The following is a 25,686-nucleotide window of genomic DNA, read 5'->3' on the forward strand; positions in this document are numbered from 1 at the left end:
ATCTATCTATCTATCTAATATTTTCGGATAATGGGGCCTCTCTCAGGCATATGATTGCAGCACAAGTCAGAAATACATAAACTTTTCAAGACTGTATTACCATGCAAATATAAGGTTTTGTCACAGAAACAGAAAATAAAACAAGATATACTGTAGGTCTTTTTACTGGAATGTATTCCCTAAAACTGAAATGACTGCCTGCAAAGAACAAAAAACACTCTTGTATATTTTGAAAAACGTGCAGCAGTAATATCTAGAATATCAAAGAATGTCAAGTCAACAGTTATTTTCAGCGGGATACAGCTGCAGTATATCTGTTTGCATGTGTTTGTTGGAGTGGATGGCAGCTGCTGAGAGAGTCAGACAGGATCAGGGCAGCTTGTATGGTCATGGCTCATAAAAGAACTATCAGGAAGTCCTTTCCCATCAGATCATCCACAGAGTCTTTCCATCAGCTACATTACGCGACCTACAGCAAGGTCACAAGGTTACATTTTGGACAGGGTGCAATTCTTAAAGGCTCTGTTCATGGATGATAATGCTACAAGGCACCATTGCCACATGGGTCATAATATTCACAGTTGATTTATATTTCTACCCTAAGAACTGGAAAAACTGAAATCTGGGAAAAAACTGTCCACACACATGCAAACCTCTAGGCAAACACAGAATTTATACTGTAGACAAAAATACTGTAGACCACCACTACTAGACACATCTCTAGTGAGGCCAAAGGCACCACACATTATTACTTCCACCTACAGAATGATCAGGGCTTTCCCAGCTTTCTGTCTCTCTACAGGAATTGAGCACTGCACACTCAGGCTCAGATTTATGCTAAATATCATTAAATAAAACCACCAGAGTACGTCTCTTTTCACTGAATACATTGATCGTAAATTTCTCCCAAAATGTGTCGGGACTGAAAAATGCAACAGTTTAACTTAGAAATCAATTTAACCGAATCTCTGTGAGACATTTGTGGTGACAGTACATTTAAAGCCTTTTGAATGAACAGAGGAGAGGTTTTAAACACAGAAGAGTGATATGATTGATATGTACTCATTAACGTGCAGGAAAGAAATGTCACAAAATGATTCACAGCTTATGTGAGCTTCAGCTTCCTCGCTGCAATTTTATTTGAGGTGTAGAGTTTCATATTTAGGATATGAAAGGGATTTATGTATGTTTATACAAGCGTGAATGCATACTGTTAACTTTGTGTATCCTTACCTGAAAGTAGGTGAACTGAGAGTGGTAGAGGTCAGGGTAGATGTGCAGTGTGGTGCCCACCACCAACAGAGATTCAAACTTGTGCAGGGAGGAGCTGATGTAGCCGGTAAAACCCAGACACCAGATTTTCAGAAGAGCCTCCAGGTCGAATAACACAGTAAAGGCCACCTGGGATGGAATGGAGAAAACAGAAATATTTAACTTTACTTGTATATTTTCAACTTCTGCTTCTTTAGTCTTCTACTGTGCAAAAGAGAAAACATTGCACTTTTCACTCCAATACATTTATTTGACAGCTTTAGTTACTTTGCAGATTATGATTTAACATACAAACCATATTTCCAATTTATAACATGATTCTTTGTTGCACATTACACTACCTAATAGTAGTAGTATAGTAGTAGCAGTAGTAAGTAGTCAGCCTCAATCAGCTACAACACTAAAATGCAGTCATTAATAATTATCCAATAATATGATTTTTAGACACTGGGGGCATGGAGTTCTAACGACTTTTACCAGTCAGGGAGGTTGTAAGATAAGACGTTGCCAAGTTCCGTTATGGGAAATGTAGGATATTGTATTTTTGGAGCTTGACCCATAGTAGGGACTAAACATCAGTAGGACTCCTTTAAGTAAAGCATTGAATGCTTCTACCACCACTGTCCTCAGCAGGTAAGAAGGAGAGAATAAAATTGGCAACGCTAAACCCAGTCCCAATTTCCTATTTTCCCTTCGCAGGCTTCACACAGATTGGAGCAAATCTGCAGATCGATGGCTGCATGATATGGATGGAGGGAGTGAGAGAAATAGTAATATTGTGCATGGTTTTTCCCTCTTCTTATCTCCTCCATTCAGCTGTGTGTGAGAGAGAGAGAGAGAGGTATGAAGCGGACGGGGGAGGCGGGCACACTCCTCACCGTCTTTGTTGGCGCTTTACCACCTGCATACTGATGACATCGAACCAACCTGCATGACACATAACAGCGTCATGTGCATGTGTGTATACTTTACCTCTACCTCTACTGTAGAGAAAAAGATGATGGAGGGTTTGGTGTGGACATTTATAATTATGAAAAAAAGCAGGATATTCCAAAAAACAAAACAACATCTCACCTCTGCCAGGTAAAACTCATCATAGTGCCTGCGGTGGTTCTCGCCTTTATAATAGTTGCTAGCGGCAACAATGACGTCCACAGCGACCATGCTCAAGATGAACATGTGGAACACAGAGGACCGCATCAGTTGCTGTGGAAACAGAGCAGTGTTCAATTGCAATCAATCTAAATTGCACATAACAGGCAAAGGGGAAAGAAGAAGTGCATAGAAAATCAACGACCATTTTGTGTTTTGTAATGCGTTTAGTTTTTGTGCCTTGTAGTTTGTTTTATTCTTTTTGTTTTAGATGTGCTCTCTTCTTTTTCCAGTGTAAAGCACATTGTAACTGTGTTTTGAAAAGTGCTATATAGATAAATTGTATTATTGCTACTATCATTATCCAGTCTGATTGATGATGATACAACTCATAATATAATATACCACTGAGCTACACTGGATTATTCTGAGTATTCAGGAGTTAAGGAAGCAGTGTGATGAGATTTCTTAACCAGATCTGCTTTTCTTACAGTGTAAATGTGTTATATATACACTGTATATCCACATAAAAAGATAAATTGTGTTTTAGAGTTTCAGAGAACACAAGCTGGAAGACAGGTGATGTAAAGTCAGATGTTTAAAGATAGCAAGAATATACATCTGGTAGCACAAGCATTGGTTCTTTCTTTTTGGAGGTGCCAACCATAGATTGTGTATATAAGAAGGTAGAAATAGGCAAAGAGGGCCAGCAGCTAAACTGCAGGAAATTCAAAAGCAATCAGGAGCCTTTCATTGGTTGCTGGGAGAAACATCCACCCAGACTGCAGAATCAGTGTGTATTCAGACAGCCGGAAACAAGAAGGGAAAGAAGAAATAAATGTATGTTATTTGCTGTGGGAATAGCAGTTGGATCGAACGCCTACAACAATATCACATAATAGAAACAATCATGACTTCAAAGAATGTGAAGAAAAAAAGTCGGACAAATCACGCAATCCTCATTAGGGCAAACACTAACTGTACGTTCCTTTGGAGACAATATGACAGATGTGATCACAGCCTTGAACTGCATGTATGTGGCAGAATGAACAGCTTGTGAGTGGGTAGAATCACTCACCCTAAAAAAAGACTTGCATGTGAGACTGGCAATAGGAAGGATTGAAAAAGTGGAAAATGAGAGGAAGATTTGAAGACAGATGAAGAGTGTTTTGTGGCATTGCTGGAAAGATCAAATTCGCCCCAGGAAAACGGGACCACTGCCATCCAGCCTCCTACACACAAATACACTTACAGTACAAACTCCTGAATGCCTAAAAAGCCTGATCTGCAATCACGGTTGGTGCTCTGAAAACAAGTGATGGTGATGGAATTAGCAGATAAAATTATCTCGCTGAACTTCGAACTTACATGAGGTACTGTATTGCTGTTTTAAGGAAGTAAAAGAAGTGTAAAAAAGAGAATGGATATAAAAGGGTACTTAGTGACAAGCAGAGAGAATTTCCTCACCGGAAAACACAGCAGCATTTAAACACATAAAATGACTTATGTACATGTTTACCTTACAAGGACCTTTTATGGTCATGAAATATAATGACTGTCGGGAGCAAGGGCAGAGCAAGTAGCGTGATTGTTATGGCGCTGTAAAAAGTAATTGGGTGTAGGTTGGGGTGAATGCTTGGGTCAACAAAGTGAGTGACTTTGACATGGAAGACCATTGTTGGCATTAGTTTCTTTTGACCCTGAGCACAAGCTTTGCCTAACAAAGTTCATTGAGCTGCCTAACTAAAACTTGACTGCGGCAGTGGCAGATCAGACAGTCTTCATATCAATCCTTTTGCTTGTTTGTGAAGACTTTGGAAGGGACTGTCGAACAATGTCATCCTGCCTATATAGGTAGCAAATATGAAAACACTGATAAGGGTTGTTTGGGAATGACAAACAACCTATTTTGTCATTCAGATTGAAGGACTTGGTTTAGACCTTGAGAAGCAGGACTTTTGTAAATGGAGCACTTCTAGCCAGTCATCACTTCTTCAAAGGGCTGTTTGAGGGTTAAGACTTGGTATCAGGGTTAAGGTTAAACTTACAGTAGCTTTAGGACAAGGTTAGAATTAGGGTTCTTCTTCATGTTCCTGTAATTATTAACAACTCTGCAGGGGAAATATTTAATAATGACCTTAAAAGGGTTATTTGCTTGAAAGTTTCTAGTCTGTTTCACCTCTTCACACCCATCGGCTAACCTTGCATGGTAGCTGCACGCGGGAGATCACAAAATCACGGGAGAATTCATCTTGCCAGGCTTCAATCTATGCGCTTTGTGTGAACAACCCTTTGACGAAATACTGGCAGATACTGCCTGAGCTAGTGTGATTTAATGCTAGGTGTGTGTGACGACATGTGGCTGCTAAAGAGGTTAGCGTAGATGCTGCTAGCATTCATTGTATCAGGACTGGTGAGTATTTAATCATAGGAAGAAGAGCATAGAAAGGCACTGGCTTTTCTCTATGGAAAAGATTTCGCTTTTTCTCCCAACTGGCTCAAGTAAGACTTTGGCTACATTATATGGTTCCTTGGTCTGATTGGTTGAAGTTCGCCCGTGATAGACGCCGATCGACAGATGGTTCATTCAATCACCTGCCGAGTATTTTTTGAAAGTGCCAGCACTTTTCCAAACAGACTTATCCAATGGTTCTGTTTAACAAACCATCTGGCACAGTCAGGTTACCCATCTGCTGTCTGTGGTTGTATGTGGTCAGAAGCATGCTCTGTTGGACCTTAACCACAACCAATGGTGATGTCACAGTATACCACAAGTGAGCAAAAACAAGATTTTGAGCTGGTGTGAAGTTGCTCTTTAAGATAATGCAAAACAACATGAATACACAGTCATACAACACAGCTGTGAAACTCCCTGCCTGAGCATCACAGTGCCAAATCTGTAGCATCTTTGAAATTTACTGTTAAATACCCAGAGAGCCTTTTGCTCTCATACTGTTTTACTATTGTACTTTCTGCTCTTATTGTGCCTTATCTTATTATCTTATAACCTTATATTAAACGCAACATGCTATTATTTTTGTCCCAACTGCGAATTCTTTTAAGCTCAACTGATAACCCAGACCGACAGAGCTTCTAGCCTTTGGAGTGGGTGTTTTTGCAGAAGATACACACAAGCCCACTCTACACATAGGCTCCCTGACTGAGATCGGACGTGACAAAGCAGTTTGACATTTCCAGCAACCAGACGCTCTACCCCATGGGTGTTTTGGCTGAACAGAGCTCTGTGTGTGTGTGTGTGTGTGTGTGTGATCCAGTGTGTGTGTGTGGTGTGTGTGTGTGAGGGAGCAAGAGAGATAGAGGCAGACTGACAGAGAACAGAAAGTACACGTTTGTGCGTATGAAACGGTTGATTTTCTCAAGGTCCTGACGCTGCCCATATTCTCTGTCAGCTTTTGGGAATCACACTGCTAAGAGGAGCTGGAGTGCAGTGTGCATTTGTAACCTCTGTCATATGGAGATACAGTCTGCCCATCCAGCTCTGCCACAGAATAACCCTTTAATCTTTCCCTCACATTTCTCTTGTTTGGTGCACTTCACCAGATAATGCTCTTCATGTCCTTCCCAAGGCAAAATGTCCGCGTTTTCCCAATGCAGCTGATGGCACCAGCACACCATATCTGACCTCAAGATGTCAGAATCAATTTAACGGCATCAATTGTTGGACAAGATGGCCTCCCCTGCCGTTTGACGTCTCTTAGCTTGTGTGCCTCTGAAATCCTTTCACACTTGTTTGACGGATGCTATTTATTTGTGTTACCTCTGGCTGGGTCATTAAAACACCAAGCATGCGTACACACACACACACGTGCACGAGTTGTAGTCAAGTCTTACATGCAGAAGCTGCACATTAAGTTGTGGCTTTGGCATTTAGCCAGGGAAAAGCAAAGCTTGATTTCTAGCACATGACAGAGTACATTCTGAAAAATACAGCATGTACTCGGCTCTTATTTGCTTGACTGCAACACAGTGTACATGATAGAAATTATGTATGCAAATAGTGTTGTAGATAAAAAGACATAATTTCAAGTGGCATTTAAATGCTTATTTGGGGAAACAGTGCACTTGGGCGGTGCTTTCCTGCAGTAAAGAATGAAAAACAACATTAGAAAAGAAAAGAAAAATAAACACTGATTTCTGTTTTCATCAAGCCTTCTAGCTTCTTGTCTGGGTACATGCGTTTCTTTTATCACCCAATTTATCCCCAGTCAAATTAAACAGTGCAGCAAAGCCTCGCACTCTCCAAAGGCTATCTAGTCAGTGTGACACAAACTGCAATCTCACAGAAGAGGTGAAACGACTTTCAGCTGTGCTCATTAGAGGTGCTTCGACATGATCCGCTGTCATTGTGCATACCGATCACCTGGAGGAGGGGTGGGGTTATATGCATCATACCTGGAGCATTTCCAGTGACTGCAACTGTAACACAACCAAGACAGAGAGGCAAGACTGACAGACCAATGACTGCTTCCTCATGCTCCGTCTGTTCTCTCAGACTGCCAAGGAGGACAAATGCTCTTTCTGCTGGTACATGAGACGAGTGTAGCACATGTGCACATAGCTGGCAGGATATAGCAGCACTCACACAGGAATTGTCACCAACAGACTGGGCTCCATCTCCTGCAACAGTTTTCTCTCTCCTGTTTACTGAGATTAGGAGGAAACTGAGTGGGATTACAGACCGCTTAACTTGATGTATCTCTTCAGTCTTTTCTCTGGCATCTGTTGAATAAACAACTGATGACAATTCAAGTTCTGTCAAAGCTCTTTCCTTTTCCACTGTATGGTATACAACTCTGAATGAAAAGATGTAGAACAGAACAGAACTAATTCAGAAATCTACTGTCAAAATGGGAAAACAGCACAGTTAACTCTTGCCTCTTGGAGTTATTTCAATCTAGCTTTGGGCTGAAGGAGTGGGTGTGTAAAATCTTGCTGGGTTGAGGATCTAGTGGCAGCCCCTTGGCTTATTATGGCCCTGAAGAGAGCAGGCTAACTCGTGTCTCTGGCTGGAAAACAGGTCTTAATAAAACATGATGGTCTGCCTGTCTGCACCCTCCTACTCTTAATAATATCTGCTGTGCTTTGCCACCTCTGCGCTCCTATCTGGCTATTCCTTATAGACTTTTGGTTTATTGCATTTCAGCATATATCACTGTATGTGCATCTGGCTGATTGCAGTCCAGACAGGATAAACAATCCGATTCAGTCACCGTGTTCTGTCTGAGAGTGTCGCTCTCACAGGGCTAGTCACATCTTTTTCACTCTCCTCCTGCAGGTGATTTTGTCTCCCATTATACACGTATACATCTACCTTCCTATGCCCCAATGCCGTTTTTCTTTTTCACTGTCACCATCTATAAAAATCTTCTTACTGCGATTACTTTCCTCCTACTTTTTTTCTCTCTAGCCAATTTCCCTTTTCTCTGTTTCCTCCCCCTCCTTCCACACAGAGAGACAAACTGACCTTAACCTTGACACATTGTGTGTACGTGTGTGTGAGCTTAAAATGATACGAGTGGTGTCGCTGGGAAGATCCGGAGGGCATAGATCGGTGGCAGGGGTAAAAGGAGGGTCCCAAAGAATCAATAACCTCTGGCTTTGGAGAGAGAGGTCAAAAAGGTGTTCCTTTCATTGGACTTCAGTACCCCCCAGTGAGCTACTGTATTATCCATCACTCTGTATTTAGCTCTGTGGACAGAGGGCTGAGGCAGGGGGAGTGAGCAGCGTCAGATGGTCATCACCAAAGAGGCCATGCTAAATTAATCACATGATCCTCCTGGATTACAAGAAGTTAGGAGCATTTATCATTTCATACCCTCCCTTATTTTAAAGCTGTTATTCTCATACAGATATTTCTTAGCTGCTTGATTTTTATGTAGGGTTAGTCTACTGTATGTTGCATTTAAAAGACATTTTTCTATTTGCTAAGTGGGGTACACCTGGATGGAGTGTCACCCTCTATTTTTGCTTATAGCAGCCAAAGCTCCAGTCTGTGTAATTATGGCATAGTGGAGCACCAGGGGCTAATTAGCGGACCAGGTCTGCAGGGAAAGAAACAGGAGGCTTCATTAACCTCTAATGGTCTGTAGTGCTACCACAAGAGAAAAACTGAGAAAGGAAGGAAAGCACTAAAGAACCATAAAAACAATGTCTGCACTGTGAATAGATACAGAGCAGTCAGTGGGATGCAAATACAGTGTTTCAGAATAAATATTCATAACTTATCTGTCGATGAAATATGAAGGTGGAAACAGTTAACTTAGCAAACAGACTGGAAACAGGGGGACGCAGTGACTTCTAGGGATGTATCGATTCTGGGTCGAGAACGGTGTTTAAATTAACAATTTGGCCAATAGCCAATACCCATGTTTTTTGTTATTTATTCACCTTTTTGCACCAGGGAAACAAAGAAAGCTACAAAGATAAGCATCTCTGCCTTGTTACAGCTTCATCTTCTCATCCAAAATGTGAGACGCTCACTGTCCATGCTAGTGCACATACCACATTGGTATTTGCTTGTAATTTGTGCCATTGCAGGAACACGGAGGTAATAATTTTCCAATATTCAAGTTCAAAATAACCGACACAATACAGATGTTCAGCCCATAAATTTGTGCATCCCTAGTTACTTCCTGAAGTCTCCGCTGGTGATGATAACACCATAACCATTCGCAATAGCACCACCTACAGAAAACTTTTAACTTCTCAAACCAAAAAAAATAATTAAATCAATCACAGGTCAGAGTACTGGCCACAATCTCAAAAATAATTTCAAAGAGGAGTTCAAAGACACCACAAAAATGATGGCTTATGATAACATGTTGTCTACTGTCAAAATTAAGACTATATTGAGGATTATCACTGTAACATTAATAAAAACATTTAAAAACACCTGTCAGTGTGGGAGAGGAACGTAGTGATGCTCCCTGCCTCGAGGGCTATTTTGGTTTGTAGCCCCTCAGGAGGGGAAGCTGCCGTTTCCTCTCTGTCTCCAAAAAGAGCAGGTGGTTAATCAATTATGTGTTATCTCCAACTGCTGCAACCCAATGGACCCAGACAGACCCGGACTGACACACACACACACACACGTGCACAAATGGACAGACGTCAACATGCAGATCGACAGGCTGACACGCACACACACAGAGGCCTGACTGGACACATACAGGTGGTTTAAAAGACAGTTGGACCAGTATAGGGTAGCTAGCAGCAGACAAACAGGAGGACACACACAGGCCGCCTGTCTGTAGATAGCGTCCACCTGCCAGCCCTGAAACATTTTAATCATTTGACGGCCAATTACTCTGGAGCCAGGCAGAGCAGAACAGAAACTCACACTTCACTTCCCCGGCACTCGCAGATGGCCCTGCAGGCTGGATCTCCACTGCCTGTCTTCACTCTACCTGTCTACTCAGCTAGCACTGCACCCTTCTGACATGGGTGAAAAAGCAAACGGAACAAGGTGTTTAGCAAGAACGAGGGAGAAGGGGATATCCATCATTAATCAAAAATGATACCACTGTAATTTGACGTGTCTTCTCACACCCTCTATTAGAACATCAAGGAACAGAAAATGGAGTACAATAACAACGTAACCCATTCTGTCCTACACCTAAACACATACACAAAGAAGCAGGTGTGCACTACTCTCTACAGCATCACCTACTATGTACATAACTATATGTACATATGCAGTGCTCCTATGATGAATCCACTGAAATCTGCTCTATTTCCAATTCCATTTCATTATTTTATTCACATGATTTTACAGTAAAAAATGGTAGGTAGGTTTTTTACTCAACATATGGAAATAAATATACTAGTTTCATTAACTTTTCATTCTTTTCAATCTTGATTTTTTTTTAAATATAGAATATAAATATATGTGGGGAAAGTCAAATAATAAAACTACAGCACATAATGTTCAGTGTTTTCTTAATTAAATGGAGGCCTTTCTCTTCACATCCCTCTTCATTAGCTATTGATGCACATTATGAGTGGTTGTGATGCATGAAAACAGTTAGTTTAAGTGAAAAGATGGACCCTTTCCAACTGAAAATCTGTAAAAGCAGAAAACATTAGCCTTACGTATAATTCTTCTCTGTGATGAGGCATTTGTGGTTTGGATTGAACAGCTGGGTTAGATCTTGCAGTTTCTTGACACCATCAGAAAATCTGAACATTTTCAGAGTGGTTTGATGATTTGACATGCCACAAAATGCTGTCAGTGTGTGCCTGGCAACTGAAAACAATGGATGACTTTTGAAATGAAACTATATGATGCATGTCAAAGTCACTCTCAGTATTCAACTTTGCTTGATTATTATTTGCCTCATGCTTGACACTTTGAATCATCAAGCAGGCAGAAATTTAAATAACAACAAAAGTACTTTTAAAGCGACACTTCAACCATAATCTGGATTTAAGTGCCAAATACTCATGCTCAAGCTTGAAAGGTTGTTAAAGGCTGTTAAATGAAAGCAGGGACCAATTTTCAAAAACAAAAAATGTTGAAATGTCCATTAAAACTTTTTGCAACATAACACCTAAATTTGCAAATATAGGTTTCAAAGATGTGCTCAAGGCAATAGCTGTAAAGTAGCTGTGCATATGAGATGACAAAAATAGCTGTAAAAGTGTATATGAAAACATCCCACATAAAACTGAGCGGCTGTGCTAATTCCTCTAGATGATGTCATGTAATCAATACAATCACTTTGGTGCTTCTTAAGGTGAAATTTATCTTGGCCACTTTGGTGGGCAATGTAGAATATCAGTAATACATGATAAAAATAGAACTGATTATCTACATAATCAAAAACCATTCATAACAAGTAGACCATTGTTAGGAATGTCTTCACACAACTGTGCTGAACAGGCTTTCTAGGTGTTTGACTACACCAAATAACAAATACAGGCTGTCTGCAAGCACAGGCTAGTATTCAGGAGAAAGAGTGACCAGATGGGACAAATGATGATAACTCTGAGTAAAATCCCTTTCAAGGTTTTATGTTCATACTGGACAATTTTGCAGAAGAAAATGTACATCTAATGCCAAAGGAAGTAGTGTGCCATTTATGTAGTGGCAAAGAGTAAAGGTGTTGAGACATGTTTTTCTTGTCTAACCCTAACCTGGTCCCAAAGGGACTAAATATTTCATTGTATCTATATACATCCTTACCATAAATTAAATTAAGCATGCAGTAGTTGTTGTGCACTGGTATTATAGGAATAGATCATTTAAAACACAACATTGCAATTGAACAATAATGTAATGATTTGGTAGATTTGGAAGAATCCACACTAACTGAACATTCATTTCATATATCTCCTCTCTACAAGTAAGGGCTTAAATCATTGTGTGTCATTTTTCTAAATGGTAAAAAAAAAGAAAAAAAGAAAAAAAAAAGAAAGGATGCATGCATTTGCAAAAAAAAAATAAAATGTGATGGTTATTTGAGCGTTAAAAGAAATGAAACTAGAAGTGAATCCGACACCCAGCTCAATACAAAGACCCGCTGCTTCTTTCTTACACTGACAAATCCTTTAACCACTCTGTCTCATTCGTTATCCTAGTTTTTTCCACTCTGCGACCTTGAAGCATTGCGATAAATGTCTTAACACTGATCCAACTATGACATATACTCCCCCTCTATAATTATAAAGAACGAATAGATTACTGCTTTCTATATTTCTTTCTTTCTATGGTACTTTTCATGTGTCAGGCTCTCTTTGACAGGAGACATCTATCACAATTTCTGGGCCATTGCCCAGAGCTGAAACGGTCCATGTGATGGAGGTGTGAGTTGTTCTACACTCTGACCCACAAAAACACTGTGCAACTCAGTCCGTCTCGCAGGAAGTCGGCCCCACAAGGTCCGCACCTTTAGGCGGTGTCCAGACCTAAAATAGCACCTTATTAAAAAAACAAAAGTGTCTGCATCGTTGAGGGTCCGGTGCTACTGGTACCAGTAAGATGGATTGACTAGTCTGACTGACAATCCATGAGTTCAAAGAGCCAAAACATTTGATAACACTACAAGGTTATCATGATGGCAATCATTTCACTTACTGGAATATTATAACGTAAACAGCAGAATTATGACATTTACATTTTCCCTCTGCCTTGGCACCACCACTTTGCCAACACAGCAGTCTCATTGAAGTAGAAGCTGTGTTTCTTAACACAGTGCTATTGTTGGTCTAAACATGGTCTAATGCCTCTCTCTATCAATCTGTTAACCTTTCATTTTACTGTCAGAAGTGGTCTTCTTGTTGGCACAGGATGACAATAATAGCTATTTTGGTACGAGTGAATGAGGCAGATGAAGCAGTCTTTGGGTGTTCCATGTAACGGAGCACAGGGCTCAGAGGGAAGTCAGCCGTGTTTATCCCTCTGGTTATCCCTCCATCTACATCTTTCCTCCAACTGATGATGAGGCTCTGGGGGACATGCTGCTTTAATGGGAATCCTGCATATTTCACATTCTCTCTTTTCTCTCTCATTTCTTCCCTTCTTCTCTAGCCCAATTCTCTATTTTTATTTCTACTCCCTTCCTTGCTCTGTTTGTGTGTGTGCCTCCTTCAAGCTAGAACAATATTTTGTCCATGAGGGTTTGTTGACAGCTATCCTCCCTCTCATAGCTGTAGACTCCATTGGCAGTCTCTCACAGCGAGGGCCCAGCCTTTTACACTACATCGCTATCAACAGTGGGCCAGCTGTAAGCAACGCCCGCTGCTTTCAGCTTATCTTTAAAGCCCAACCATTTGGATCACACTGACCACGAGGCAGCAGTGGCGTCCATCATGTAGACGTCATTTAAAACTCATCTATCACTGGAGCGACATCATTAGTGCAGCTCTACACATCAAACATAAGCCTTCCCTCATTTAAAATCCCATCATTGAGTCGTTTGACACAGCCATTAAAGACACAGACAAATGTGAAAACAATGAGGTGATACTGCGTGCGTCTGTGGCACTTGTTAAACAGATGAGGTTTACCAATTCTCTAATAATACCGAGCGCTCCAAGAGAGAAATCTAAATGACAGTGGAAAGTGCATACACAGCTAGGCTTTTATAGTTCAGGTGTGTTCAGGTGTCACCTTTCACATAAGCTGAACATATTTTATAGAATTATGCAAGAGCATGTGTGTGTGTGTGTGTGTAGGTGTGTGTGTGTGTGTGAGAGAGAGAGTGAGAGAGTGAGTGAGAGTGAGAGTGAGAGACTTTACACCGGCAGCATCAGCAGCATGTTAATTATGTGGTGTGTTTACCTGGAGGCAGGCAGGCGCTCGGCCATGTGGTTTGTTGACGTCCACAGCTACAAGCTGCCATCCCCCAGCAGCGTCTTCATGGAACATCTGTGGCACAAGGACAGCACATGAGGGGCAGAACACATAGAGAAACCCTGCACACCATTCAAAGAACTGGACCAAACTCAAACACACACACATCTACCCTTTGGCTACATCTTCATAAAACATCTGTGGCCACAAAAAAAGCTGAAGGCATCATACACACAGATTCGTACCCACACAAAAACAGCATGATAGCTACTAAATACAGTATGTAGGCCTAAGGACCTAACACCAGGAAAAAAAACAAACCAATATCACAGCAGAGACTTTCAAACTCACAAGACAGCTGGCTTACTCATGAATATCAATCATTCTTCAAAACATGAACACATTTAGTAATAAGCACAATCGTGATCCTTACACACCCTTCAACCATCCTGTCTCATTTGTGTACCTGTTCTTTATTTACATACATTTCTGCCTCTCTGTTCCAGCTTTGCCTTATACCCGTCACATCTGTGACATATTTTATCACATAGCAAGCCTGTATGCGTCCAGTTCTCAGCTTTTATCTTCTTGTTTTAATATAACATTACAAATATAATACTATCTACCATGTTGATGTCAAACACACAGGGTTGATATCATTCAACTTCAGACAAGCCAAAGAAGACTTCAATGTAATTCAAGTTCACGTTCAGTCCTTAATTACAACTCCACTCATCAAAATACGGAACAAAAAGCCTGATCCTGTGAAACAAAAGTGGATTTATCCATTGTCATTTTTATCAACACAGTTAGGCTTTACAGCCTAATCTCTATTAGAAGCCTCAATAATCTGAAGACAGTATACGAAAGTCAGGCAATGGGGAGTGCGGCATGGGTTGTGTCTCCCAGGGCCACCTTATACCAGCCATCCTCTCTAGGGAGCATGAAGAAGAGAGCATATTGTTTCAGCCTCTGTGATTGACAGTTAAGTGTTACACCACAGCTAATTAGTTTTTTCCCCTCTAAGATAAAGATTGGGGCATGATGATGTGATTACAATTAATTTTGATAATGGAAAGAAAGGCTAATTGTTTTCAAGGTCATAGCATTATGTGCATGCCAGTGGCACCAGCCTGTTTTCCATCCTGATTGAAGTTACAGAGGTTTTAGCTTCATGACTTTCCAAGCTGTATCATTTTAAAGACTGATGGGGGATAACAGTTCACTGCTTGTCTCATTATCACTAAAATGTCAAATGGTTAAAAGGGAATTTGGATTAAAATACAATTCAAATGTATAATTTATGCTTTTGTGACAGGACAATGATAGCTTTTCTTTTAAATCAATAAAACATCTGAAAAATACAATTTTATTAATGTGAAACAAATATCTCTTTCTATAAATATTTCTTTCTATTTCAACTGTAATGTAATCACAAATCATACATTTTACAAAATACATTCTCTCTTAATTTTCTCAGCTTCAAACTTACTACTATAAGTATAAAAGTTGCAATCAAACGTCTGTCGCATCAAGAGAAAAATAAGCATTAATCAAGACCAGAGTTTGTAAGACTTAAAAAAATGTCAAGCCAACGATAATAATTTAAAAATAAGGTAACAATCTTTATATTATATTATGTTTCCATCATCCATATTGAATAAACAGTAAAATAGAAGTCAATATTTTAAAATAAATAGTAATAGTAATAGTACAAAAGTATTTTAAAAGTTTCTTACTTGAACTCTGGAGTGGCACTTGGGGTTCATGCTGATTGACTAAAATCTTAACATTTACAGCCTTAGCTATCTTTTCATATGAAATTATTCTGGAAGCATTTTATGCATTTCTTAGATAGCAATAGTGGAGAGGTGGCAGGAAATGAGGGAGAGAGATGCAACACTGCGGTTTAGGTCAGTGTCTTAACCCCCAATCCAAAGGGAGGCCCCCACCTCTTTTTTAAGTTTTTAAGGAGCTTAAAAATAATGCAGACACACTAAAGAAAAGTCTTCTCTTCCTTTATATTTGATTGATTAACTAAATCATAGCAACTACTGCTACTATACAAAGATAAATCCTATAAGGCTACATGACAACTGGCAAAGTGAGGCTAAGCCAGGCAGCCCAGATAAATCCTGATGGATCCCAATGAGATAATCCTTCTAGTTTGTTCTGGATCTGCCCAGGGTCTTGCCAAGAATCCCTCGACATGGATGTATCATGGAAGCATCCTGATAAGATGCCCAAAGAAGAGGCAATTCTTCTCCAAGCTCATTCCAGAGGTCTTTCCTCCCTACCTCGTCCCTAAGGGGGAACCTAGACAGCCTGTGATAAAACTAATTTTGGTCACCTGCATTTTAAAATACATTTCGGTCACTGCCTAGAGCTCATGACCTTTAAGAGTGGTTAGAACATAGACTGACTGGTAAATAAAGAGCTTACCCCCTCTGCTTGTTACCACAACAGGCTACTAATATTGGTGATGCACTAATCTGCTTCTCAGATATCACTCTCATCCCAACTGTTTCACAATCAGCTGGTGGTAATGGTCTGATGAAGCAAGCACAACAATGCAATCATCAAAAGAAAGAGATGCAATTTTGATGTCACCAAAGATACAAAACACCAAACACTCTCTACCACTTGGCTGCACCATGGGATTCTTTCTGTGAAAAACACAAACAGAATCAGAGAAAACGAGCCCTTGAACCTGCTACACGAAATGCCCAGAATACAAACATGACTCTCCGGTTTGTCTGACTGGACATCTTAGGAAAGGCCCAACTAGGGCATGTTTGGGATTACCAGGAACCATTCCACATACCACTTCATCCAGATCTGATAATACAATAAAAACACTGGTCATTAATCATTGACCCAGCCAAATGCCAAACTCCGGAAAAGAAGTGACTCCATCTTCAATCCGAGAGTCCTCTTCCCACAGAGAGGTGACATTTAAAATCACAAGGACCAACTGCATGGAGTAAGCCTTCGACTGCAACCCGAGTACCTGCTTGTCAATTGGACGAATACATCTGCCTAATCTTCTTAATTAAAAACAATGAAACACTTCTGGTCTATTCAATAATTAAGCAGATTATCTGATGTAAGATGAGATCTTACATGAGAGGTAAGATCGTATTTGATCTTACATCTCATGGTCTATGGGCACTTAGGGAGCCAATTTTGATGTAAGTGAAGGTACTGACCATGCACTCTTGTAACCCATAAGAAAGCCATTCATGTCAAAATGTGTTTGTGTTCATTCCTTTGATTCTTCTGAATTCATGCAACTTTTATAAGCTGAATTTTGATGAATGAACAGATTTTTTGCTCTCTGTACTGAGATGAGCGCACCTTTAAAGAAAGCCTGTGTTCAAAAAAGGTTTAGAATCAGGTCAGATGTAGGCACCACATAAAGTTGTTCCTATGGCACTACCCTGTCAGCTTGTATGTCTAAGAGTGTGATGGTTGTACCTGTGTTGTAGCGGTAGAAGTGGTACTACTCCTTGACCCCCACATCTGCTGAAATTGCACCCTGATCTCAGCAAATGTCTCGATGATGACTGCAATGAACACATTCTGTAAAAGAGAAAGAAAGAGTGAAACAGACACAATGAGAGAGAGAGAATGCAGAGAATGACAATTAAAGATAAATTACAAAGTGAATGTCCATCTCTTCACTACCTTTCACTATTTGTGACTTGACATTCATCCTCTCATTAGCCAGAGAATATTCTACTAACAAGGTGAAATCGTTATGTCTGTAGGTGAAAGATTAGGTCATATCAATTAACCAACACCTTTTGGTGTCCTGCTGCCATGCCAAGGGGAGATGAAAGTACTATAAGAAGTGCAGTAGGGAGAGACTGGCTCTAACCTTGACGAGCCATGCCAGGAAGAAAATGAGCGTTATAAAGTAGAAGTAGGAGCGCCATCGAGGGAAACTGTCGATGGCTCTGTACATGAGGAACACCCAACCCTCCTGTGATGCAGCCTCATACACAGTAAAGATACTCGTTCCTAAACAAAGACAGACACAGGAGTCAGACAGATGTACAGTCATATGAAGTGCATTGATTGTTACTGAAACTATGTGTTAGTATTAGTCTTCTGCTTTACATGTGATGTCTGCGAGCAATTGCCATGGTTCCCTTTAGACAAAGCCTCTCAAGAACACAATACCTTGAATTTCTCTTTTTATTCATAACGAAGGTACATTTTGACAGCTTACAGGATGGAAAATACAGCACCCCGGTATCCTCATAGTTCCCTTCCTCACAATGACATGAATTCTAACTATTTGCCAGACTCATTACTCTGATGAAATTATCTTTAGTGCATGTCTTTGTCACTGTCAGGACAAATTTGGTCAGATGTAGCTAATTAAAATAAATTCTGTGACTTGGCCAAACTACAATATGGAACTCTTGGCTGTTTTCTGGTTAATATGCTCTCTGCAAATTAACTGTCAGTACTTTTAACACTTGGCCAATGAGGATTTAATACTGAAAGTGAACCGTGTCGTTTTGTAATTCAAAAAGACCAATGGATTAGTGAGTGTTACTCTACATTATTTTTAGACAGGTAACCAGCAGCTGACAGCAGCTGTCAAGTGCAACTGACAGCTGGATGATCAGTTACAGCAGTCTTTTTAGCATATCGTATCATTGTTTTACACTTATAGTCTTAACAGTTCTGAAATAAGGCCTCTGGGATTCTGGGCTAGAGTTAAAACCTGCCATATCAAAGTTACTGTATTTTTGTGAATATCTTACTCCTTCTGCATGGATGTGAGTAAGAATAGTACATCTGAATCTTCAATAAACTTTTTCATAAAGTGAGAACCATTACTATTCCAATTCATATCCATAAGATTGTCCATAATAGTAAAAGTTTATAATAATAAAGCTTTTCTACAATGCATTTGAGCTTCATACTAAAAGCCACATGAATATTTATAAAGTGTGTTGACAGGCCAATTCATTTAGGCTGTAAATTGCATTGAATGTGCCATATCCCCGTCTATAATGTCTAAATTAGGCTACTGTTTACTGTGAAGTTCTGACTCTCCTTCACGGCTATCTAAAGATTAGGGACACTGCACTGTGCACTGACACTAGATTTTAGCACTGCTGATAAGAATGCAGGATCCTGCCGAGCTGGTATATGCAGCACTTAAGTTCTAACTTTCTCATCTCATTCTTCCACATTTATTAACAGGATATGCTATAAATCTATAGGTGAAAAGAAAAAACAGTAACAATGTTATTAATGTGAAGCACTTCATGGAACTGGATGTTTAGTTGTTATCAGACAGTTAAGTGTATCTGTTTTAAATATGTCAGTGTATAGCTTATACCTAGTTCATTGAAGCCACTGTAACCGAGCTCCTGTCGGCTAAGGCCAAACTTTTCCAGGTCCACACATTTGAAACCATAGGGACACTGGTAGCCCTCTCCATCAGGGGAACAATGGGTGTCTGGGATGGCTAAGCTGTTCCATGTCACCTCACTGACAAAAAAAACAAACACTTATTAAGTAATATTTATGCAATGTCTGGTACATGGAATCAATGTCTAAAAAAGAGAAAAAAAAGATGAAAATAGAGTAACAGCAAAATGAATACAGAACTGGTGGATTTTAAAGTATCAGCATTAGACGCATGCACACATACTATACACACATACACAGATGAATATTGCCTGTGCACACACACATACAGAGTAGACACACATTGCCCCTCCTCCCTCTTTCCCTGTCTGCCTGTCTTTTAGCCACAGGTGTTATTCCAGGAGCTGCTTGATTTCTCTAATGAAAATTAATGCATTCAAATTGGCTGCCCAGACATTCATCCAAATTGTTTATTAAGGGGTACAGGATCAGAGGGGATAATTTATTGCACTATCACAAAGGGCAATCAGAGGCATAGTGATGAATCCTGATAAAGCTAATTAGACTGGGCTGAATAATACCACTGTGTCTTATCAAAGAAATCACTTTTCTTGATGAAAAATGGGAGATAAACAAAGCCTCAAATGAGAGAATGTCCAGTAATAATGTGATATTAATAATTTGGCGAGTCAAATTAAAAACAAAACATATTTGTGAGAAGAAATTATTTATGAATGGTTTTCGGATTATTATTTTTTTTTTCTCCAAAAAACCATATCTATCGTTTTGTAAAAAGAAAATGACTCTATTTAGAATAACCCTCACGAACAAACAAATCACGATGTAGCGATAAAGAAATCCACAAAGCAAATGTCGCCCTCAGGTTCAGCTCTCATTCATACTGTACGAATCAATGAATGTTATTCATGCAATGGAGTTAAATAGCGATGAGGTCAATTGCAGAAATTCTCACATCCAGAAAAGGATACTTTGTTCACAAATCCAAAGCCATTTTCATCTAATATCCATAGCAGAAAATGTCTCCCCTGCTATTTTCTCCCAATTTCGATCAAATCCCTTGTGTGTCAAAAGCTAGGGAGTTTTGACTTTGTGCAAAGGGCAGATAAAGATTAGACACGTCAGTCCTCATGTGACATATTTCTAATCTACCCCATTAGAAGCATATACTGTATATATGAGGGATTTTGGGAAAGGAGCACAGCAGCAAACAAATTAGATGTGCAGCTGCCACGCCACTTAGAATGATGTTACAGAGGGATGTCAGAGCTATAAACGTGAGAATTTCCTCTGCTATCTTTCCTGCCATTAATGGTCAATGTATGCTGTGTCCCGAGTGTGTTTAGGCTCACAATCAGTAAGGAGAGATAGATGAGTAACTGTTGAGTAGGGATGAGCTCAACACAAAGGCTGGACAATGTAGGAAATTTTAATCATTATAATTAGTGTTAGCTCTCCCTGCAGCCTGGGGTTTTAACCATAATGGCTTCCCTCATCTTTTGTCTCCACAAGGATTCATTTTCTCTGTATCATATCATCATCATCTTCAACTAAATGATTCAATTCAAAAACCTTCGCAAATGTGTTTAAATACATACTGATCTTGTGAGACACTGTCACACCTTCCCAATCCCACATCTCCCTCAGTGTTTGTACCCAGGGGTTTCTACAGAATTTCAACATTATGATTCTGGTCATTTCACTTTAATTAGATTTTTTAAAAGACAATTAAAAGGTAGGGTGGTTAAATTAAAGTTAAAAAAAATAACCTGCCGACAAGTTTCCTGCTTCAAGAATATGCTGACCACCAATGTTTAAAGTAAACAATGTATTCTAGCAATGAACTGTATGTTACTCTACTCTATATGCTGAATATTGGACATTGAAAGAATGTTGTACAGGGGTGCCGCTCAACATAAAAAAAGCCAATTTAATGTGTGAGCCTACTGCTTAGACGGTCACACCAAACTAATCACAGAAGATGAGATGCTGTCAAGGTCTGTCAGTCTCAGCTCAGCAGATGACAGTTACTGACTGATCAGTGACCCAATAATTGATTTGCTTTGCAGTGATTAATCAAAGCAGGACATCACAGTGGGGGCGTAAAAAGGACACCATTTTAAGTTTTTTGCAAGAGGAAAATATTAGCGGGTCAGTTGGGAACGTGAGACCAACTGACTGTGTATTGTACACAGAGGGCAAGTAGCATGGCCAGACAAGTAATAGGGTGACATTCTCTGAGGTTTGAAGACTCATGCTCATTACACAGGGGCATTTTTAAAGAGGCCTTCAGGCTCATGTATGTCTGTACCTTAGGTGTGTGTTTGTGTTTACCACTGTTGTTTTGCTTTGATGTTGTGTCCTTAGTGTTAGCCCCAGTCCATATACTATAATAACAAAGACACTCGCAATCTACTAGCTTCTAAAGTCAATTTCATTCAAGCCAGGAAAGAAGGCCTCCACCATTGGTATCTAATGGTGTTCATTAAACAGCCACAGTTCATTGACAGTTCAGTAGCACTACTAAGTTGAAGCATGCAATAGAGCATCAACAGAGATGCTGATCTGTGAAAAAGGCTTCAAAAGTTACAATTCTTTTGTTTATACTTCATTCTTACCCAAGCTGCGTTTCATTAGTAACACAGTGATGGTTGAACGTTCCAAACATTTGAACCCCCAGGATTCCATAAAGCAGGAGAAAAAACAACAGGAAGATGGAAACACTCCAGATCTGTTCCCCTGATCGCCTGTGAAGCAAGAAAGTGAAAACAGGCATATTGAAATGTCATACTTTTATATGTACAACTATCCATTAATTCATTAATAATTGTGGACCATATTGAAAAAAAATGCTCATGATAGGTTTTTTACTTCAGAATGTTGGTGATGCGGGAGCGAGGAAGCTCAAAGCGGAAGTAGATCCTGAAGGCACGGATCATAATCAGCGCTCGGGGGATTCTCAACATTCCCCATGGAGACATCTGATCCACAAGGTCTGCTATTTCAAACACCTAAAACAAAGAGAAATGGACTTTAAAGAAGCAAAAAACAGCTACAATAATTAACTGCCTTAAGTCAAGCTGTACAAACACATGCAGGGAAAAAATGGTAATATAACTTGAGAAAAACTTAATTAATTGTAAATGTTGTAATATACCTGCAGCACCAGGGACACCCAGATGAAAAACACCATGAATCCATCAAACACACACCAGCGATCCTTGACATAGGAGTTATCCCCCTGTGCAGAGAGAAAGAGAGCAAGAGGGGAGATCAACGGGGAGTCTAAAAGGCGAAGAGAGAGAATAATTGGAAGAGCAGAAGCAAGAAATATGGAAAGGAGGAAAAAATAAAAAATAAACAACTGAATATGATCATCATCATTATCCAAGGCCATATTTTTTCAAGAAAGATGATATATTCTACCAATTATAAAACATCCTGTCATGCTTTTAAAGCTTTAATAATGCTAGTCTTTATGGTTCGGAAAATTGCCCATATCAAGTGCCAACCATCACCCTCTGAAAATCTGACACAGAAAGCTTTTATTATGATCCAAAGCCTTTGTGTGAAAAAGTAATATAGCAATGTTCAAGGGAAAACACAAACAGAATCTGTGGTTATTTTTGACTGATCACAATATTCAAACAGCCCCGTTTTCAACATGATAAGACAAAAATGATTAAACCCCAGAAGTGTGAAAAAACTAAATGCCATGGGGCCAGCAAAAAGGGGCGTACTTAATTACCACTTACAGAGAGAGAGAGAGTCTGTAAGAAGCTCTTAGGGGGTCACTCTTCCACAGGAAGCCGCAAATAAGAGGGTTTGTTCTGAAACACTCTACAGATAAGACTATGTTTGATCACACACTGACAAGAGCGAAAGCATGCAATTACTTTACCAGGCTATGTGGCTCATTTGTTTGTGCGGGCAATTTTATCGGCTAGCTACAAAATACAACTTCCAAATGTCAATACATAAAATGCACAAGGTTATTGAGATGTTGAATGGTATATCCACTCTCACTCACTTTACTTAACATTTAGAAAAATTGGAAATTCAAATGTGCGTCAACTTGAATTTCACCTGACATACACAGAAAATAAACAACTCCCCATTTTACAGACAAAGGTGGGTTTTATCTGCCTTTAAGAACTAAAAGAAACATTAAGAGAAAGAAAAAGTAGAAGAAATGTTCCCATTGTCATGCTGTTTTCCTGCACTGGCGATTCTAATTCTGTGTCCTCCAGTGCCTCACTGCTTGTTATCCTTGATTTGACAATTAAGCTGTCCACAATTTTTATGGCAGTAATTATGGGCCTTTCATCTGCCAGCTGTCTGTTCCTGGATGCTTCTATAGAACATTATTTGTCTACCTCAGACTTGAATTGTGTTGATTCATCTGAATTTAGAGCTCAATACAACTAGTAAGGCTGAATTTAAAGTGAACGTGGCACAGAAAGGCAGGCCCCACCTCTAAAGACCAACATATGTCAATAAGGTCTTTGCTTGTTCAGTGGAAGTTCGGACTTCCCTTTATCCACTATATTTACCGAAAACAGTTTAACTTTTACAAAGGAAAGTAAATATCCATTGTTTTGCACAGTTTATACCCTAATTTGGAAATATAAATATAAATATATTTTTCTGATAAATATATTTTGTAGATCTTTGTCTGAGAATTAAAGGAATCTTTTCCAGTCATAGTTTGTCTTCCCCAATAATGCAGAGGTTGACTGAAAGGTGCAGGAAAGGTATAGCTAATCAGTTCAATACCATAAACTTTCATTCAAATTCCTTCCTACCTTTTTCAGATATCTTACTAAGCCACAAATGCAAGGACAAAATGGAACAAAATAAAGAAAATTGCCATTATCTAAAGGATCAAATATGATTTTGTTTTGCTGAAATCTATTAAATAACTTGCGAGACTTGACAAGTCACAATGAAACAGCATTTTTTTGCTTTAGTTTTTTGTATTTTTGTTGGTATTTCATTGTGAAATTTCAGTGTGTAGGATCTAGTGGCATCTAGCAGTGAAGTGAAGTTGCAGATTGCAACCATCAGAATACAGCTCAGACATCCAAGCATGTAAGAATGTAAAAACACAAAATGCCTGATCTAGAGCCATAGTATGTCCATTCTGGGCTACTATAGAAACATGGTGGTTGCACATGGAGCCACTTACTTTGTAGAAATGTAAAATGCTCATTCTAAGGTAGTAAAAACACAAAGATTCTTATTTTGTCGAGGAGGAGACTGACTCAACTCCCTCCCTGCTCTACCGTCAGTACTGTGGAATGCAAATGTGTGTCAGTATTTGTTTGAAGTAGTTACCTTGATGATTCCTCTGATGTGCATCTTGGCGATCATCTCGGCGGTGTAGAGGAACATGAGCAGCGTGTCCAGCGTGAATGTCACATACTGCAATGGAGGGTAATGCTCAAATGTCTTGGGGGTGTTCATACACACAGAGATGACACTGATGATGGCACAGGCCCGCAGCAGAGAGTGCACCCACTGCAGGAAGAGGACAAAAGAAGAAATATTGACAAACAGTAAGTAAGTTTTGCTATGTAAAGATATAGTACAGTCATGGCATCCTGAGCAGAGAATGACGTCACACTCCCTCCCCCTATGTTGGTATCGTAGCCTGTTTCAGGTTTCTTTACATAGCCAGTCTGCCCCCTGTGCAGATGAGCAGAGTGCCTGAAACTGCTGTTTTTCTCATCTACAACGGTGAATTAAGGATTTATTTCGAGACAGTTTAGGTGAGTTTTATTTTGTTGAATGACAATGAATAACAATCTGAGCCTGTCAGTGGCAAAAACGAACACAGTTAGCTTACATTTTTTGCATATCGTCACATCTACATTGGTTGAATTAAGGGTTGGTGAAAGAATGTTGAAATACTAACAAAGAAGGTTTTGGTGAGTTTTCGTTTTTTGTTTTTTCCATCTCATTGTTTTGGAACAGAGAGCAGGATTTCACTGGGGTAAGACAACTCTGACACACATTCGAGTACACTCACTGGTTTGTTGATCCAGAAGATGTCAGCGCTGTCTGCGAGGGTCTCATCCGGCCCAAAATCAGTCATAGGCTGGGCCTCGACCCGTGAGCTCTGTTTCCTCTTCAGCATGCTGGGGCTGGCCGTGCTATACAGAGAGTGGATCTGACAGAGAGAGGGAGGCGGACCACACAGTGACCAAAGCTAAATGAGGAGCAGGAGAACACTCTGGCTGCATCCAAGTCTGGGCAGTGGCAGTACCACTTTTTTGTAACTCCAATCATGTGGATTTTAATCTGAATAGATACATTTAATGTGTACTTAATGTAGCTCAGAGGCGAAGCACTTAGCTTGCCATGTATGGCCACTTTAACAATAACTGAGATTAAAAACAGTAGACTTCTTTGAAAAATGAATAACTGTACAAAGCTTAGCTCAGGTTAACCTGATATTCAAATACATTACAAAATCAGCTGTGTATTAATAGTGGCTTCTGGATGGAATTACATGCAGCATAAAGCTTCCGTATAATGTGATGTGCATTCAGCAAAATAAACTGCCCTGACGTGAATTGCCAGAACAGAGGTATGTA

At 39.7% G+C, this 25,686-nt stretch overlaps 1 protein-coding gene across 1 annotated transcript in view; it reads right to left on the bottom strand.

Annotated features, from left to right (window-relative positions):
* Positions 1-25,686, bottom strand: part of nalcn (sodium leak channel, non-selective) — an 88,638-nt gene that overhangs the window by 58,713 nt on the left and 4,239 nt on the right. Inside the window, exons 4-14 of the mRNA XM_035677189.1 lie at positions 25,119-25,259; positions 24,425-24,607; positions 22,245-22,328; positions 21,959-22,098; positions 21,706-21,834; positions 19,038-19,189; positions 17,556-17,698; positions 17,153-17,257; positions 13,664-13,750; positions 2,347-2,478; positions 1,234-1,401 (exon numbers count right to left, since the gene is read on the bottom strand). Coding sequence (XP_035533082.1) covers positions 1,234-1,401; positions 2,347-2,478; positions 13,664-13,750; positions 17,153-17,257; positions 17,556-17,698; positions 19,038-19,189; positions 21,706-21,834; positions 21,959-22,098; positions 22,245-22,328; positions 24,425-24,607; positions 25,119-25,259 — 1,464 coding nt within the window. The remainder of the gene's footprint in view (positions 1-1,233; positions 1,402-2,346; positions 2,479-13,663; positions 13,751-17,152; positions 17,258-17,555; positions 17,699-19,037; positions 19,190-21,705; positions 21,835-21,958; positions 22,099-22,244; positions 22,329-24,424; positions 24,608-25,118; positions 25,260-25,686) is intronic.

This window comes from Morone saxatilis, unplaced genomic scaffold (assembly GCF_004916995.1).
Source record: "Morone saxatilis isolate NCDOM2014 unplaced genomic scaffold, NCSU_SB_2.0 Contig5, whole genome shotgun sequence".
In the NCBI taxonomy this organism is placed as follows: domain Eukaryota; kingdom Metazoa; phylum Chordata; class Actinopteri; family Moronidae; genus Morone; species Morone saxatilis.